At 36.5% G+C, this 15,372-nt stretch overlaps 1 protein-coding gene across 2 annotated transcripts in view; it reads right to left on the bottom strand.

The window, feature by feature from the left end:
* Window positions 1-1,122: 1,122 nt before the first annotated feature.
* The window catches only part of LOC134804743 (neuroligin-4, Y-linked-like), an 88,768-nt gene continuing 74,518 nt past the window's right edge, over window positions 1,123-15,372 (bottom strand). For both annotated transcript variants that reach the window (XM_063777945.1, XM_063777946.1), the window contains 8 exons: window positions 10,093-10,209; window positions 9,529-9,654; window positions 7,168-7,312; window positions 5,784-5,996; window positions 5,479-5,617; window positions 3,375-3,526; window positions 2,890-3,048; window positions 1,123-2,814 (listed from right to left, as the gene is read on the bottom strand). In XM_063777945.1, coding sequence (XP_063634015.1) covers window positions 1,959-2,814; window positions 2,890-3,048; window positions 3,375-3,526; window positions 5,479-5,617; window positions 5,784-5,996; window positions 7,168-7,312; window positions 9,529-9,654; window positions 10,093-10,209 — 1,907 coding nt within the window. In that variant the 3' untranslated portion in view covers window positions 1,123-1,958. The remainder of the gene's footprint in view (window positions 2,815-2,889; window positions 3,049-3,374; window positions 3,527-5,478; window positions 5,618-5,783; window positions 5,997-7,167; window positions 7,313-9,528; window positions 9,655-10,092; window positions 10,210-15,372) is intronic.

The raw sequence follows: 15,372 nt of genomic DNA, 5'->3' as shown, positions 1-15,372 counted from the left end.
TTAAAATCCATTTTAAATATTTTTCCCATGTATGTTTTTCAAAATCTATGCATATTTTTCATAAATTACAAATAGTTACGTGCGTAGAGGTGAAAAAAGTTGTATTTTTTTTCTAGGCATGAGAAGATAGAAAATGACTCAACCTAGGTATCTGCCACTTTAATTTGGCAAACGATGTACCAAACATGCTGTATACAATACATCCCTTGTTGTCATAATACAGACCTTGCTTCCCACATAGTGATAATTCGTGACTTTTTTCTGACCCCCTACCTCCTATTTTAGTATGACGTGATTAATGGACGATCCCCAACACAATGATATCACATTTATCAAAGTGATGCAAGGTGGTGCTAAAATATTCACGGGTACTATGTCCATTGCGGGTTATTTCAACGTTACACCAGATGGCAGGCCCCCGCAGCAAAGTATTCAATTGCGAGTCACAAGCTGTTGGGAGTACAGATGTAGTGCATAATTGTTTTCCTTCGTATATTCTCGGAAACGTTCGTATTTTTCATGCCACTTCAGGCAACCTCACTACTTTTTGTACCGAGACTGACTGAAATAGCAAAGAACATTCGTGCGTTTCCGTGAAAATACGAAGGAAAATAATTATGCACTACATCTGTACATATGTATACACACATTCTCGCTACAAACACCGGCGAGCCGCCCCGACTGCGCTCCGGAGATATCCTGTTTGTGGGGCTTGCGTAGAGTATAATTTGACATTAATGTCATTACTACATTGCGCAAATGGACATCAATTGTCTTAAAATAGATGCCCGGGTTACGACAGATATATTGGACCTCGTACTTTATAGGCCACCCTAATGCCTATATTATTCTGTTATAGACACATGGACATTTCCTTCGCATCAATATAAGAACTACGATACACACAGATATCACTAAAATACCAATAACAGTCCAGGCTCTAGACTTCTAGGCTGGTTAAGGAAATCGTTTGCATCCATTTCGCTTTTCTTGTAATTATTATAATAATAAGTGAACAAACCTTTAGGAGGTATAAAAACAAAAAAAAAACTAAGAAATATTAAAATATTGCTTAGGCAAAGTGTATGCAATCAATGAATTCTGATGTTGTTGTTAGTTGTTATTACTATAAATCCGTCCAAAAAAATTAACAATGAAGTAGATACACACAATATAAAAGTAACTATCTGGATATTTTGTTTCTACAGTTAATATCTAATTCAGCTCATACCTATATGATAACAATTACACAACTATTACATTAACTTAGTAGTGACAAATCGATTACAGCTTCTACCAATTAGTTTATAGCGGCAATAAGTTGGTGTTCTGTAACATTTAAATATTTATGATCGACTCTATTAAATATTAAATTCACTGAGTCGTTATTTCAGTCTACTATTAAATGTTTGCCTTAATATGTAAAATTGGTTAATTAAAACGTAATTTAAGGAATTATTTTAATAAAAGACTGAAATTAACACTATTACACACGCCATACAATCATTAGTACTAACTCACCCTATTATAATTAAAATAGTTGTTATAAGGATGGATATGCCACTGAACTGTCTACTACATATTATTATATATTTACACACCAATAGGGCTTCGTATTTACATATATTTACAAACATTAAAATATTAATTTTAACTTAACTACACTAGTGCCTTAGCACTTTTATTTCACTGTAGTTATACTACCTACGTCTTGTGTTTTTTTTTACAGATATAATTATACTTCACGATGCATTAATTTACACTATGCTATATATGTCACCATCGTTTTACAGTCAGTCAAGTTAAACGATTCACCTTCAAAGTGGCACCGAGATTACCTCGTCAGACTATATGTAATCTGTAAGACACTTGAGAAGGTCCGGCTCAAGTCACACAATCTCGTCGTGGTGAACCATATCGCTGCAACTCCCAGCCCGGTGCAGTCAGGCGCGCTGGCGTCACACACGCAGCTCCTCCATCGTCACGTTTGACTTGGAGTTCAACTGTGTGTTCTTTTTAGTCAAAGTACTGGTGTTAATCATTTGCATTTGATGTGCAGACAGCAAAGGCTGATTCTCAGGCAACTGGCCACTGGCTAATGTATTTATATTGCTTTTTCCCAATTTGGGTGGAGGTGGTGCGCGAGGCAATGTAGCCATGCCTGTAACATTATTACTCGGTAAATCTGCAAATTCGGGCGGAGGCAATTGGTGATGAGAATGTGTATGGTGGTGACTGAGTATTGTTGCCGGATCGTTTTTGAGGCTCGTTTGATAAGTAAGAGCTCCTTCAAGATCTCCGCAAATATTATTAGGCATTTGACCATTTTCAACCCGTTTCTTTAAATGTGAGCCATTCGTGTGAGCATCTTGACCATTCATTCTTGTTTTGTCCCTTTGGTAGTACACGCCCGCAAATATGAGAACATTAAGAATTAATAATGAGCATCCTATAGCTATAGTCACGCTTAATGCAGTTGAATATGCTGCAAATCCGTCTTCTGGCGGGGAGTTAGTAGGTGATTCCGATTTATGAACATCTGTACCTCCTACAGTACTTTGGGTTGGAGCATTTACTCCAATAATATTAAAGTTTAAAGGGGAAGTTATATTATTTAGGTTGAGAATAGGTAACTTAGTCGGAACTCCTGTATCTATTAGGACTAAATCAGTCGTTTTCTTAAGTGGCGGGCTATATGTTTTTATAGTCGGTTGTAGAGAGGGGTCGTCATTGTCAAGCTGGTGATGAGACGACGGAACATCTTCTCCCCCCGGCCGGTGAAGATCTGGTACTAGATTCAACCAGAATGAAAGCCTGTGGACGAAAACCAGTGTTTTTATATCCATTTGGAAACGTTTATTTTCTATTTAGTAAATAATAATAACAAACCTATGTGCTCGGTAGTGATTTTTCAATTTAGACTTTGTGTCGATGCTAATATACTTCTTGTGTACAGCCTCATAAGCCGTCCATTCAATGTTCTTCATCCTTGCCCGTTCCTGTCTTCCTGCGCGTATGGGATCACTTTCTTGAGCTTCATTAGGATTTCTGAATAAAACATTGTAATTATACTTATAATCATACATTATCACACGTGGAAACTCGTTTAACAATTACAAAATATTCTTTGGGTAGGTGCAGTCAGCAATATTATTAGCACATACATATTTATGTATGCAGGGGTAATAGCTTTGCTGACTGTACATAGGTGTAGTCGAGAAGTATGTAGCAGCCATAAATGTCACTACCAAGATGAAAATTTAAAAGCAGAGTTTCCTGATGCAACCTGTGTTGTGTTTAGTACAGTCAGCATAAATATATCTAATGCAGTTATTTCGTACAGTTTAATAGAATGAAAAGTATTTATTTCTTACCCAGTCTTGGCGAAGTTCCCCCAATACAGCATAACTGATTCGGATAATGCAACCTCAGCTTTAGTGTAATTCCGAGGGAAGTGAGCCAGCCCGCCCACAAGCGGGGCGCCGAAAATGTAGGGCAGCTCTTCGCCGTGGATGCAGCCTTGTCGCTGTGCCGGAAAATCGTTACATTATGAATATCAGAAGGTACTTGTGTGACTTGATGAATATTTAAAATCGGCTGCGTCTCACGAGATATAACAACATTAATAGCTACCGTAAAATCAGGTAACTTTAGTCCACGACTTACAACTATCCAAATTCAAGTTACAATAAAATATGTTTAAGTATTTTTCAAATTATGTTGAGTATATAATTGTAGAAAGAGCATTAGTGATACACTAAGCTCCAAAATAAATGAAACGAGAATAAATCATAAATCTCGTTAAGAATCAACGTTAAAAACTGAACCTTAGTTGTTGAACCTTAAGGAATAGTAACTTGATTTTACGGTATATTATTTTATATTAATAACGTTCACAAGATATATAAAACATTACCTATAACAACAAAATCAGTACTTTGTTTAGGAATAACGATGAATTGACATAATATTAATTTTATATAATGGTTTTTTATATAACACTCAAATTGACTAATTTGGGATTTTAGTATGCCATACATAACGTATAACCATCATAATACATAATATCTTTTAGTTTAAGCTTATACTAAAACTTTAGCTGAAATTAGTCAATTTGAGTTTTATATAAAAAACCATTATATAAAATTAATACTATATACTCAATAGTTACTGTAAGGATCAGCTACCAGAAAAGTTGGTAAGGTTCATAGGGTACTTTTGGTTGACCTAGAACTATGAAATTTGGCAAGTAGGTAATATTGTCTTACACTACAAGTACAGGGGAAAACCACAAAACTTTAAATTTGTAAAAAAAGTAAATAATAATTAAATTTGTACCTCGCGATGATTAGCAAATATAAAGGGAATATTGTGGAGATAAAATTTATTCCACTTCTTTTTCCCATACAAAGTTGGACCACTACAATACCTAATAATCACTTACTATACATACTTATATTCATTTCGGGCGAGTAGAAAAAAATGTCCGGCGGATATTTGTTTTAGGCGACATCATTATAAGTTCAAAAGGAATCATTATTTAATAACATGTTCATCCACCTTTGCAAAGTAAGTACCTACTCCGTATTGGTTACGAACTCGTTAACCTCGATCCTTGAAGACAAATGAGGCCACTTGAGAGAGAACATCGTATATTATAAGAGAGCAGGCTTTGCTAACTACATGCTAAACAATTAACATAGAGCTCCGATTTCTGGCTGGCGTTTATACTAGTTAGACGGATATTTGTTAAGTGGCGAATAAATAATTAGTTTTCTCGAAATTAAGTTAGTTAGTTAAATGCAATATGTGCGACACGCAATCTGTTGCGTAACTACCTATACACGATGGGCACGAGTAACCCGACAGATTTTCGATTTTCATCTTCTCGCCTTGTCCCGGTTTTTGGCACGGCTCATGGGTGCCGGGGGTCCGCTTGGAAACTCATCCCAGAATTGGCGTAGGCACTTGTTTTTACGAAAGCGACTGCCATCTGACTTTCTAACCCAGAAGGGCAACTAGGCCTTTATTGGGAGTAGTCCAGTTTCCTCGCGATGTTGTAGTAATTGTTCTTTTTTTGCAGTTACAGAAACGAAATACCTAAGTTGTAATTTGTTCATTTACAAATTTATAAAAAAGCGGTCACCGTAGCCTATGGATGCATGCAACTCCAGGGGTGTTACATTTTGCGTTGATGATTTTAACTTTTAAGCTGAGTTCACAAGATATACCTACATAATCTATGTGGTACATAACATAATCTAACCAGACGCGAATTTTGAAACATGAAATTTTTAATACGTTTGTTAAAAAATCACAATAAAACAAATATTGGTTACATTAACTTAGGTCCAAAACTGTCCCAATAGTAGCATCTAAGTATAATGTGGAGGAATTGATGTCTATCAAAGGTATAAATGTTTATAATTTATGGAACTATGGAATACCTAAGAACTCACAAACCAAGTTAATACTCACCTGTGGGTAGTCTCCGTATTTCGTTTGATAGTCAAATACATACAAATATGAATTACGTCTCAATGCAGAATGTGTGTCGGCAGTCAAAACTATCGGAGCCACTACTTGGGCGTCACTCAGCGCCTCTAACGTTTCATCCCTGCAAACAATAATAGATTTGAGATACTTTAATCTTATTTAAATCTTAACTATCCTGAGTTGTACTCATAAAATTAAACTAAAGGAACTTAATAAATGGATCTGTGTCACTGTGACCAATTTATATTCTTAATACTAAATTAGTTTTCATGAATATTTGAATTTACCTTATATTGATAGGATGTTGCACTGGACGCTCCCAATCCGTGTATTCATTGATAATTGTAGCCAGAATTTCCGATAAGTGGTAGCTATATGTGTTTCTAACAAAAGACCTCAATATTTTGGATCTCCTGTCAGCCTCTATACCGTATTGGACGTCGTCGCCGCTGAATGCGAAATAGGCCTCGGCCTTTGTGACCCCCAGCATTAGGTCGTACCTATAGTTGGACGTCATTCAATGTCACGATCTCACTATTTTATTATATTATATACAGGTACTAAGTAGGGATAGAAGAATAATACACTACAGTGATTGTTACTCATTTAAATTTAAACAATCCACTAATATATTGTAATATTCTAACATTTCTTTATTATAGTGACACTGGCTACCACAACAAATATTAAAATTGAAGAGAACTCAAATATTACACTAACCTCCACATAATAATGTTAAATGAAGTCAAATCGTTTCTCGTAATAGTTATTTACGATACAAGTGCGTAAAAAGGAAATACGTAACGATTGGAGAATTTTAAAACACGACCGAACGGGTGTTTTTGAATCGACACGAGTTGCGAATTACCTATTCGCACGTGTATCGTACAACGTTTTACAGTACATATGGCCCTTTAAATTTTCGACGTAGTTACTTAAGGCTTATTATTAACCGGGCAACTAAAATATTAAACAGGAACTTTCACTGGGCATACCTATACCTAATATATTTCCTAATTCACAAAACACCAGTCCCTATTATACTTATAGTCGAAATTCCTAATCATGAAACACCTGATGGCCATTATACCGTTAGGTCTTTAAATTTTTAATTACTAATTTTAATAGTTATCACGCTGTTCTGCAAGAGTCAAAAGATAGGTGCGACGACGAGCGAAGCGAGGTGGAGCGTGTTAGGTTGACCGTGTAGTGACCAAACGAAATATTTAAAAAAAACTTCATTTTTGAATAAATAGATAGCCGTTTTCTTTTTAAAATGTGCTTCATAAATGGTCTCCAATATAATAATTCAGTTGCCAAATAAACAGTTGAAACCAGCCTAAAAATAAACAAAAGCTGTAAAGGCATTAAAATGTTGTCTCATATTGATATATTTATAGGCTCTGTTTTTGTTGCCAATCTATTAATTTTAGTACCCATTTCTATTTTTTTAAACTACTCAAATTCGATTAATTAGTTGACCGGTTAAATACGTGCTGTTAATACTTAATGTGCTTATGCACTAGCACACAGTAAGGACAGATGTACTGTAAAATTAATTAAGCAAATGCATTATAAAGCATATGCAGGGTAGGTATTTATGAAAAAGTAAAAGGTATGTAATAATGTAACAATTGTACCTATTAATATTTAATAAATTATAATATTTACTTGGTTAGTTGAGCAATGGCACTCTTGCGCATCAAGACAGCGTTGATGATGTTTATCGCGTTCTGCGTTTGCTTGCCCACTGGTTGTCTAGGTTGTCCTCCCCAGTCATACCCATTTTCTGGGTTGATAAGAAGATCGCCAGTATCTGTATACAAACAATGTATTTACACCACACCAGCATGTAAACGCTCAATTTATTCTTCAAACACTGAAGAGAAAGTTGTAATTTTCGTCTTATTGATACACAATGTACTCGTATCACTATAATATTTTTCAAATTCGAAGCGTAGGATATGAGACCTGTCATTTCCATACAATTTTGCGAGATTTGGCGTTTTTAGGTTATAAATTGGGATTAGGAGATGGCAGGTGTCATCCTACCCTCCGAGTTTGAAAAATATTATAAAGCTCGCGTTATTTTTTCTGGAAATCCGAGAATGTTAGCTTTTCTAATAAAAGGGGCCGCGACGAGGAATCAAAAAAAAGCGTTGTTGAACAACAGCCCGACCTAACGGGAAGCGCACACGCTCCGCGGGAGGACGAGATGAGAAAACTTCTCGGGGACAATTTAATAACGCGCCTCGGACGCGCTCTGCTTGGCAACCGGAAGAATGGTGCCAAAGTGAAAACAACAACCGAGCTATCGGCACAAAATAACTCGGCAGCTATCCTCGGCCGAGTTATAGCGTTACTTAGGGATGTCAACACACTTTTGACATGATTTGTTGTCAAACTTTGAATAATTTACAATGTATTAAAACCTCGGACTTTTATATAAATAGGTACATCAGTTGATTAGGTAAAGCCTGACCAGTAATATATGATCATTGTCACGAGGGCGCTGTTATTCTCGAGTATAGGGTGACAGTTCAGTAAGTATAAAAAAATTAGTTCCAGTGAAATTCCGCAACATGGCGTCATTTGTTGTCAAACTTTGAATAATTTACAATGTATTAAAACCTCGGACTTTTATATAAATAGGTACATCAGTTGATTAGGTAAAGCCTGACCAGTAATATATGATCATTGTCACGAGGGCGCTGTTATTCTCGAGTATAGGGTGACAGTTCAGTAAGTATAAAAAAATTAGTTCCAGTGAAATTCCGCAACATGGCGCGTGATCATATATTCCTGGTCAGGCTTTATATCCTCCAGTAACCCGACTTTATAATCCTTAGTCCTTACCCATTGTTAGGGTTCCGTACCTCAAAAGGAAAAACGGAAACTTTAATTTAAAATATTTTGCCTTTTCCAGACAGTCAATTGGCTCCGAAACCAAGGACGTATGGGGGAAGGAATTGGGGGTTTAACGCCTATTGATAACGGACGGATAACTGCGTAACCCTACACTGAGCGTGATCCGATATGTACTTGGCCGTTTTTTTTAATTTTGTATTTATTCATAGCTGTCTCTTTGACATATAGAGCCTTTCTTACTTGGTTTATATTTCTCTAGTTTTCCATAAGTACTGATTTGATGGGAGAGTATAATCACTCGTCAAAATTTGCGCCATACTAAATATGGTAAAAAAGTCCTAGCAACATAAATAAATAAAAAAACGATTGAAGAGAATTTAATGAAAAATATATTGGTCATTGGTAGATTTATAGTAACTTACCCCTTTTTAAACTTACATGGGTGGAGAGAAAAAGGAAACAATCAATTGACAAGTTGTATCCCCTACGTGTTAGTGTACGTGTGACTGTATTAAAAACGCTTTTATGGTTCTTATCTGTACGTATCGTACGTATCTGATTATGTCAAAGGTACGCTCAAGGTATTAGATTTATATATCATTTTTCACCACACCAGCTCGGAAAGGCTTACTTTGCACTTCAAAAACTGATAGCAAAGTTGCATTTTATTCACATGTGAGGCAAAGTAATCAAATGCAAATTTTGAGTTGTTTTCTTATGTTTGCTGGTAGAATTGACTTTTAAATGATGATTTTGGATGAAAAATTTTTAATAACATTCATTTGGATATGATTTGGTTTGATTTTGTTTGATATTTTACATTTAATATTTGCTTCGGGTTGGTGTGGTGAAAAATTTTGTGTTTCTCTCGGGGGCAAATTTTGTTTAACCCTCGTGCTTTGAAACGCTCGCAACGCTCAAGATTCCATTTTTCGAACCACTCGCTACGCTCGTGGTTCAATTTTGGAATCTTTCGCTTGCTCGGGTATCAATTAATAGCACGAGCGGTAAAACAACAACTTTGCCCCCTTGTAAAACAAATAACTATTGTACATTGTCACAATAACGATAGGTATAAGTTATACTATTATCTTAATTTAAAATGATGACTTAGGATTGATGATGATGGATTGCGGCAAATAAATGATTATAATTATGACTTACCAATAACGACGCCATCAACACTAGGCCCAAATGCATAAGAAAAGTCCGGTGCTTGCGCTGGTGCTGACATAAGTGACTCGAGCGGACGCTCCCGTAAACATCTTAGAAGTGCCGGAGGAGTGAGTTCTATACAAAAAGAAAACAATTGAAATTATTTTCAACCAGTATTACTAATTCTTGTTTCTTTAGGATTACAAAAATAGCGGCTGAATTCCCTAGAGTCTGTGCGGAAAGAGAAGAGTCGTGGAATGTATGGGGCCCAATACATTTACATTCCACGACTCTAGTTAATTTAACTGAGTTTGTGCGGTAAGAGAAGAGTCGTGGAATGTATGGAGCCCAATACATTTATTTTTAAGCCATAACATAATAATACATTTAAGCTATTAAAGGGAAATAGTAAAATATGTTTTTCGTGTAATAATAATTAACTGTACAAATTCCGTTATTTGTACAGTTAATTACTAAGATTAGCTTGCTTATAAGTATATTATAAGTGCATGATAAATGCTTTACGAGTAATGAAAAAAGGGGCATAGCAGTTTCAAGTTTTTCATGGTTTACCTGGCGAGCAGTTTGCGTGTGTCGCTACTATGGCAGCGTATTTGTTCGGGTCAGCCACAAGCGACCATGGACTAAGGCCAGACCCTGACATAAGTACGGCTCGGTGGAAGAGTAGACCTGAAACAAAGGAGAGAATATGTTTCAGATCGCCTGTACCAAACTTTTGATGGCTGTCGCAAAACAAGATTATCAGGTCGTTTTTAGGGTTCCGTACCAAAAAGGTACAATAGGTATGTCTTTCAGTGTGTAACATTGCTAAATATCTCGGGAACTACTACCTATTCTACCTAACTGAAATTTGGAACAGTATACACGGTGTGGCCTGTAACACGAGCAAATAATTAAAACATAGATTGTACTCCTCAAACAGTGACACTTTTGTTCTACAACTTTTAAAAATTATGAAGTATTTAGACTCCCTATTTTTCATACAAAATAAATATTATTTTCAATGGACGCCATCGCCACGTCATATCATTGTGATTGACGTTGCTTGTCAAGCCTTAAACATAACAAAATTCGCAATACATTGCGTCTTAGAATAAACTTTAAAGTGTATTAAAATTCAAACCCCAAGTTATTTTTAAAAGTCGCTGAACAAATGTTGGTCAGTATGAGGAGTACAGCCTACAGTTTAATTTTTTGCTCATGTTACAGGCCACACCCGGTATAGGAGGCTATTGAGAACATACAATGAAAGTGATTTTATCAAAATATAATTATATTAATTATTGTAACAACCACTACCAACACGGAAAGTTTACCCAATTTTTTTTTATTACAAGGAGATAAAACAGAAGCATGCAAATGATGAACAATATAGATAGATTATACGTAACTAGTACAATATACTTAAACATATCTCACCGAGAACACGAATTAATCGCTAGATGGCGCTAGCGTCGAGAATCTCGACTCCAGATAGATCGCGCAAGCGTTAGTCTATCACAGTTTCATCATGAAGTTTCATTTCATGGCATGTATTCGACATTAGTATGCAAAACGCTCACTAGAAGGCGGTGGCGTCGAGATAGAACGCGCAAACGTTTGTCTTTCGTATGTAGAATAGTTAAGTTCTAAGATTGATTTTTATTTATTTGATAAATTCGATTCGGTTATTTATACGAAGTCAGGCGTGGCTCACTCCGCGATTTCGTCGCTTTGCTACAGGTAGCTAAAAGTACATCCGTTCGGCCCCAATTTTGGGGTTTGCCATAAGCCGCGCGTGGCGCTGTCGCCACCTAGCGGCCATATCTGTGCTGATCGTAACAGACGCGTTTTGTTAGAGAGTGAGTCTTCTGTATTTATTCTGTGACGAAGTATCAGTATCTGTTCGGAAAGAGAAGAGTCGTGGAATGTATTGGTCCCCATCATTGACGTATTATATCTATGGACTGGCCTTACCGGGAACTAAAAATGGTACTAGTTCAGCGGTGTGACTCACGAATTCGAGCCAATCGTGCAGTCTAACGCAACTAGTTGCGATTAATCGCGCGCGTGATGCGAACTCATCTACTTATCGCGTGCGTGATGCGAACTCATCAACCAATCGCGTTGTAGCGGTGTCACACCGCTGTACTGGCCCCATTCTTATTGCCAAATATATACGTCAATGGGCCCCATACATTCCACGACTCTTCTCTTACCGCACAAACTCTACTCCGTGTAGGTACTTTCGGTCTAGAGATGCTCCATTACCATTAGTTTGTTTTTAGACAAGTAACTTAATAGAGAGAGGGCAATTTCAATAAAATAAGTAATTAAGGCGCCAACCAAGATTCCAAGTCTTTGGAATCTAGGATTTTTTTGGACCCTCCACATAATATAAGAAGACTACACGCGGTTCACCCTACATCGTTAAGGAAATCTCCTCGCATTTATTTTGACGTGGCCAAACCAACTTTCCTAGCGTTTTTCGCATCTGCACCCGAGCAAAAACAAAACTTTTTAGGTTAATGTTTCTACATCATTACAACTTTGTGTGTCAACGACGAGGATGTTTAAATATTGCTGACATTATAGCTTTATGTACCTACTGTTAATTAGTAGTATATTTTAGAATCATTTTATTGCTCCTTTTAGTTCAATCAATTTAATGTCCGCCACAGACCACTGCAACTAATCTGTTCTGTTTTTATAAAGAAAGTTAGGTTAGTGGAAAGACTGAATACTAACCTAAAAAGAACTTAAGTGCTCGTTTTTACATTTAATTATACCTATGCACAATGTCTTTGAGACAGCTATGTTGGAGTTGTTAAGAGGAAATACCAGCTGAGCTGAGCCCATTATCCGATTTGGGAATTTTAGGTAAATATCTCCGTCGCTCCTAAAATTAGTGCGATAATAAGGACAACTGGGCGAAAGATCCTGCGTAAAAATCTCAAGGATCGCGGATTTGTTCTCGACATTTTCCTCGTCCAAAACTAAACCAATCGTTACGAAATTTTGGGCACGGAATGAGAAAGAAATTATCTGTGTCTGACATTTATGATTTTTGCGTTTCTTGTTGCCGATTTTGTATGCTAGGCGTCTGTTAACGGCGCATTTATTTGGCCGTTTAAAGCGCTTTTTAAAACAATCTAGTTCCTTTAAAAACAAGAATATCAATAAAAGCAAAACGTACAGATACAGGTACTAGTAATTTGACTCATATAAAAAAAATCATATAGGCCATCTAGGGCCAAAATCCAGAGATTAAAATGTGGAGAACGTTTGTAAAATGGAAAATTGACCATTAATGTTTCCATTTAACCACTTTTAACTATAGTACGATGAGTTTATTTTATCGACAACCCGGGCAATTTTTTCCTCGACCATTTTAAAATTGCCCCTCCTTAAAGTTTTATGGCGCCAAATACAAGTGAACTTGGTAAATGCACTATTATCCGGCCAAATATCAGCCGCACATGTGTAAAAGATACGGTAGCTGAAGAACTAGGGCATAAACGACTGTTAAATGCTAACTATATAAAAGTCTCCACAACTACATAAGTACTTTAAAATAAATAAAGAAAAAAATCGTCTAAAAAGTGTAAGGTGCAGGTGGGCAATTTCGACTGCGGGTTAATTATCAACTAATCGAAATATCTTCCATGTTTTACATTATGAACTAGAGTCCTATGTCCAGATATTGAAAAATATGTGTTATGTGTGACTCTACACATTTGTTTACATTTATTATTTTTTTCCAAAAGCGAGGTCAGATTTTAATCAAAATCACAGCGCTAGCTGGAATATTTCACAAGTTACACGAGCGTCCGCTTAGTTCCAAGTACCTAATCATTCGGGCGCACTTTGTTAATTAACCAATACCTGTTCAATTATTGCTCTTACTAAGTTCAGACCCTCTAGCATGACTAGCGCTCTCGCGCGCGACTCCATACTTGAAATCGCGCTAAATGTAATAAGTCACGCGAGTCATGCAAGAAGGTCAGTGGGCATAGGTAAGCTGTAATATAACCTAACAAACAACAACAGGCTTCTGCCATAAATTTCATATTTAAAAACACACTTAGGTAATCTTTGCCGACTGTTCTTAGTACCAGATTATAGATAGATTATAAAAAGATTAAAAATAGATTATAAGAAAATTAAACTTAGCAAGAAAGTTTTAAAACGATAAGGGTAGGTATTATAGAAGTAGATTAAAATCGTTGTCAAAAATAAAATTAATATCAATTACTTAGGTATTGAATTTTATTAAGTAAATTGTTTATTACAAGTGTTTTACTGACTTCCTTTAATAGGGCCCATAATTGTGTCTTTTATTATGGTAAAAATACACTCTGTTCTGGTACTTGATACGTGATTCCTTAAATCACGGTGCCGTCACGTTTCTCTTACACGGTTCAAAAGTAACTTAAGCTGCATTTTTTTAATTATTTAAAAATGCTCTGTTTATTAAAGGTAGAGAAAAGAGAGTTGCATGTAACATTGGTATAGATAGTTTCAGTGACAGATGATAGGCCGCTGCATGCAGAGCATATCTTCACGCTCCACTAAGCTTTGTTCCAAGCCCTTCATCAAGTATGCGGCTGGCTTCCACGTCATGCGTTTGGAACCCGAAATGACTTCGTCTACATCACGATAGGAGACGGCCGTAAACGAGTTTGCATATTCATACCAACGAGATTTCCAAACGAGATAGATTGGTTGGGAGGGTTATGTAAGCATGGGACGTGATTTTTTGTTGGTTAAATCGTACCACTATATTAAAATTGTATCTACGAAGAAGCGTTTTGCAAGTAAGTATATTGCTTATTTTAGTAGACTTACCTACATCGACCGGGATATAAACCGTGATTACCTTTCCGGTCGATATAAGTCTAGTGAAACTATAACCGTGAATCATTCAAAACTGTTATTGCTTATTTTTGGTTTATAACAAATATTTATTACCAGAATCCGAAATCATACTTATACGACTCAAAAATATGTACTTGGTCGTTTACATTGTGCCTTAAGCCAGTATGCTATACTACGATTTACTAGGTACCCGTCGCCGTCGTTTCAAGTTGGCCGTTACCTCGGGAAGGGGTCAGAGCGGGTGATGTGAACGCACCACCCCCTCTGACGCCTTAGAGCGTTTTCACATTGTCTGATCCGATATCGGATGTAGGATCCTACATCCGCGTAGTCATGCCGCGGAGGCGCGCCCGAGCGCCGTGTTTAGCGGTCACGCACACTACAACAAGCATTATGCCTACACATACGCACCCAAACAAATATTATCGGTCCGACAGCTGACGGGGGGCTGAATTTATCGGAAGCGCCTTTCCGATATCGGATGTCGGAAGGCGCCTAGGTCAAAAACAGCTGCAGCAGAATGCCATTGGCATTAAGTCCGCCTTTATTGCGTTATTTATCGTTTTTTAGTAATGATGATTTATTAAATGCATAAATAAATACAGAGAAACACATATATCTTACATTTTACTTCCTTCCGACATCCGATATCGGATCGGACAATGTGAAAACGCTATTACAACTACTTTTATTTAATACAATCACAAACATTATTAAATAAAGTGTGCATTAAAAAAAAGTACAATATCATTCTATTTGATGAAGTTGCTGAGGATGACCAGAATGGAGCTTCTATTAATTAAGCAACATTTTTGTGGTTCCAGTTCTGGCACTTCAGACTGTTTCGTGAAGTCGATTTTTTCTGTTAAATCTTATTTAATTTTATTTAGAATGTTTTAAATTTTTGCTGTTTTTTATAAGGAAATGTTTAGTTTTTGTTATTTACCTGTATAACGCGCCAACCTCAAACGTCGG

The sequence above is a fragment of the Cydia splendana genome, chromosome Z (genome assembly GCF_910591565.1).
Source record: "Cydia splendana chromosome Z, ilCydSple1.2, whole genome shotgun sequence".
NCBI lineage: Eukaryota > Metazoa > Arthropoda > Insecta > Lepidoptera > Tortricidae > Cydia > Cydia splendana.
This window is presented reverse-complemented; position numbering and strand designations above follow the sequence as displayed.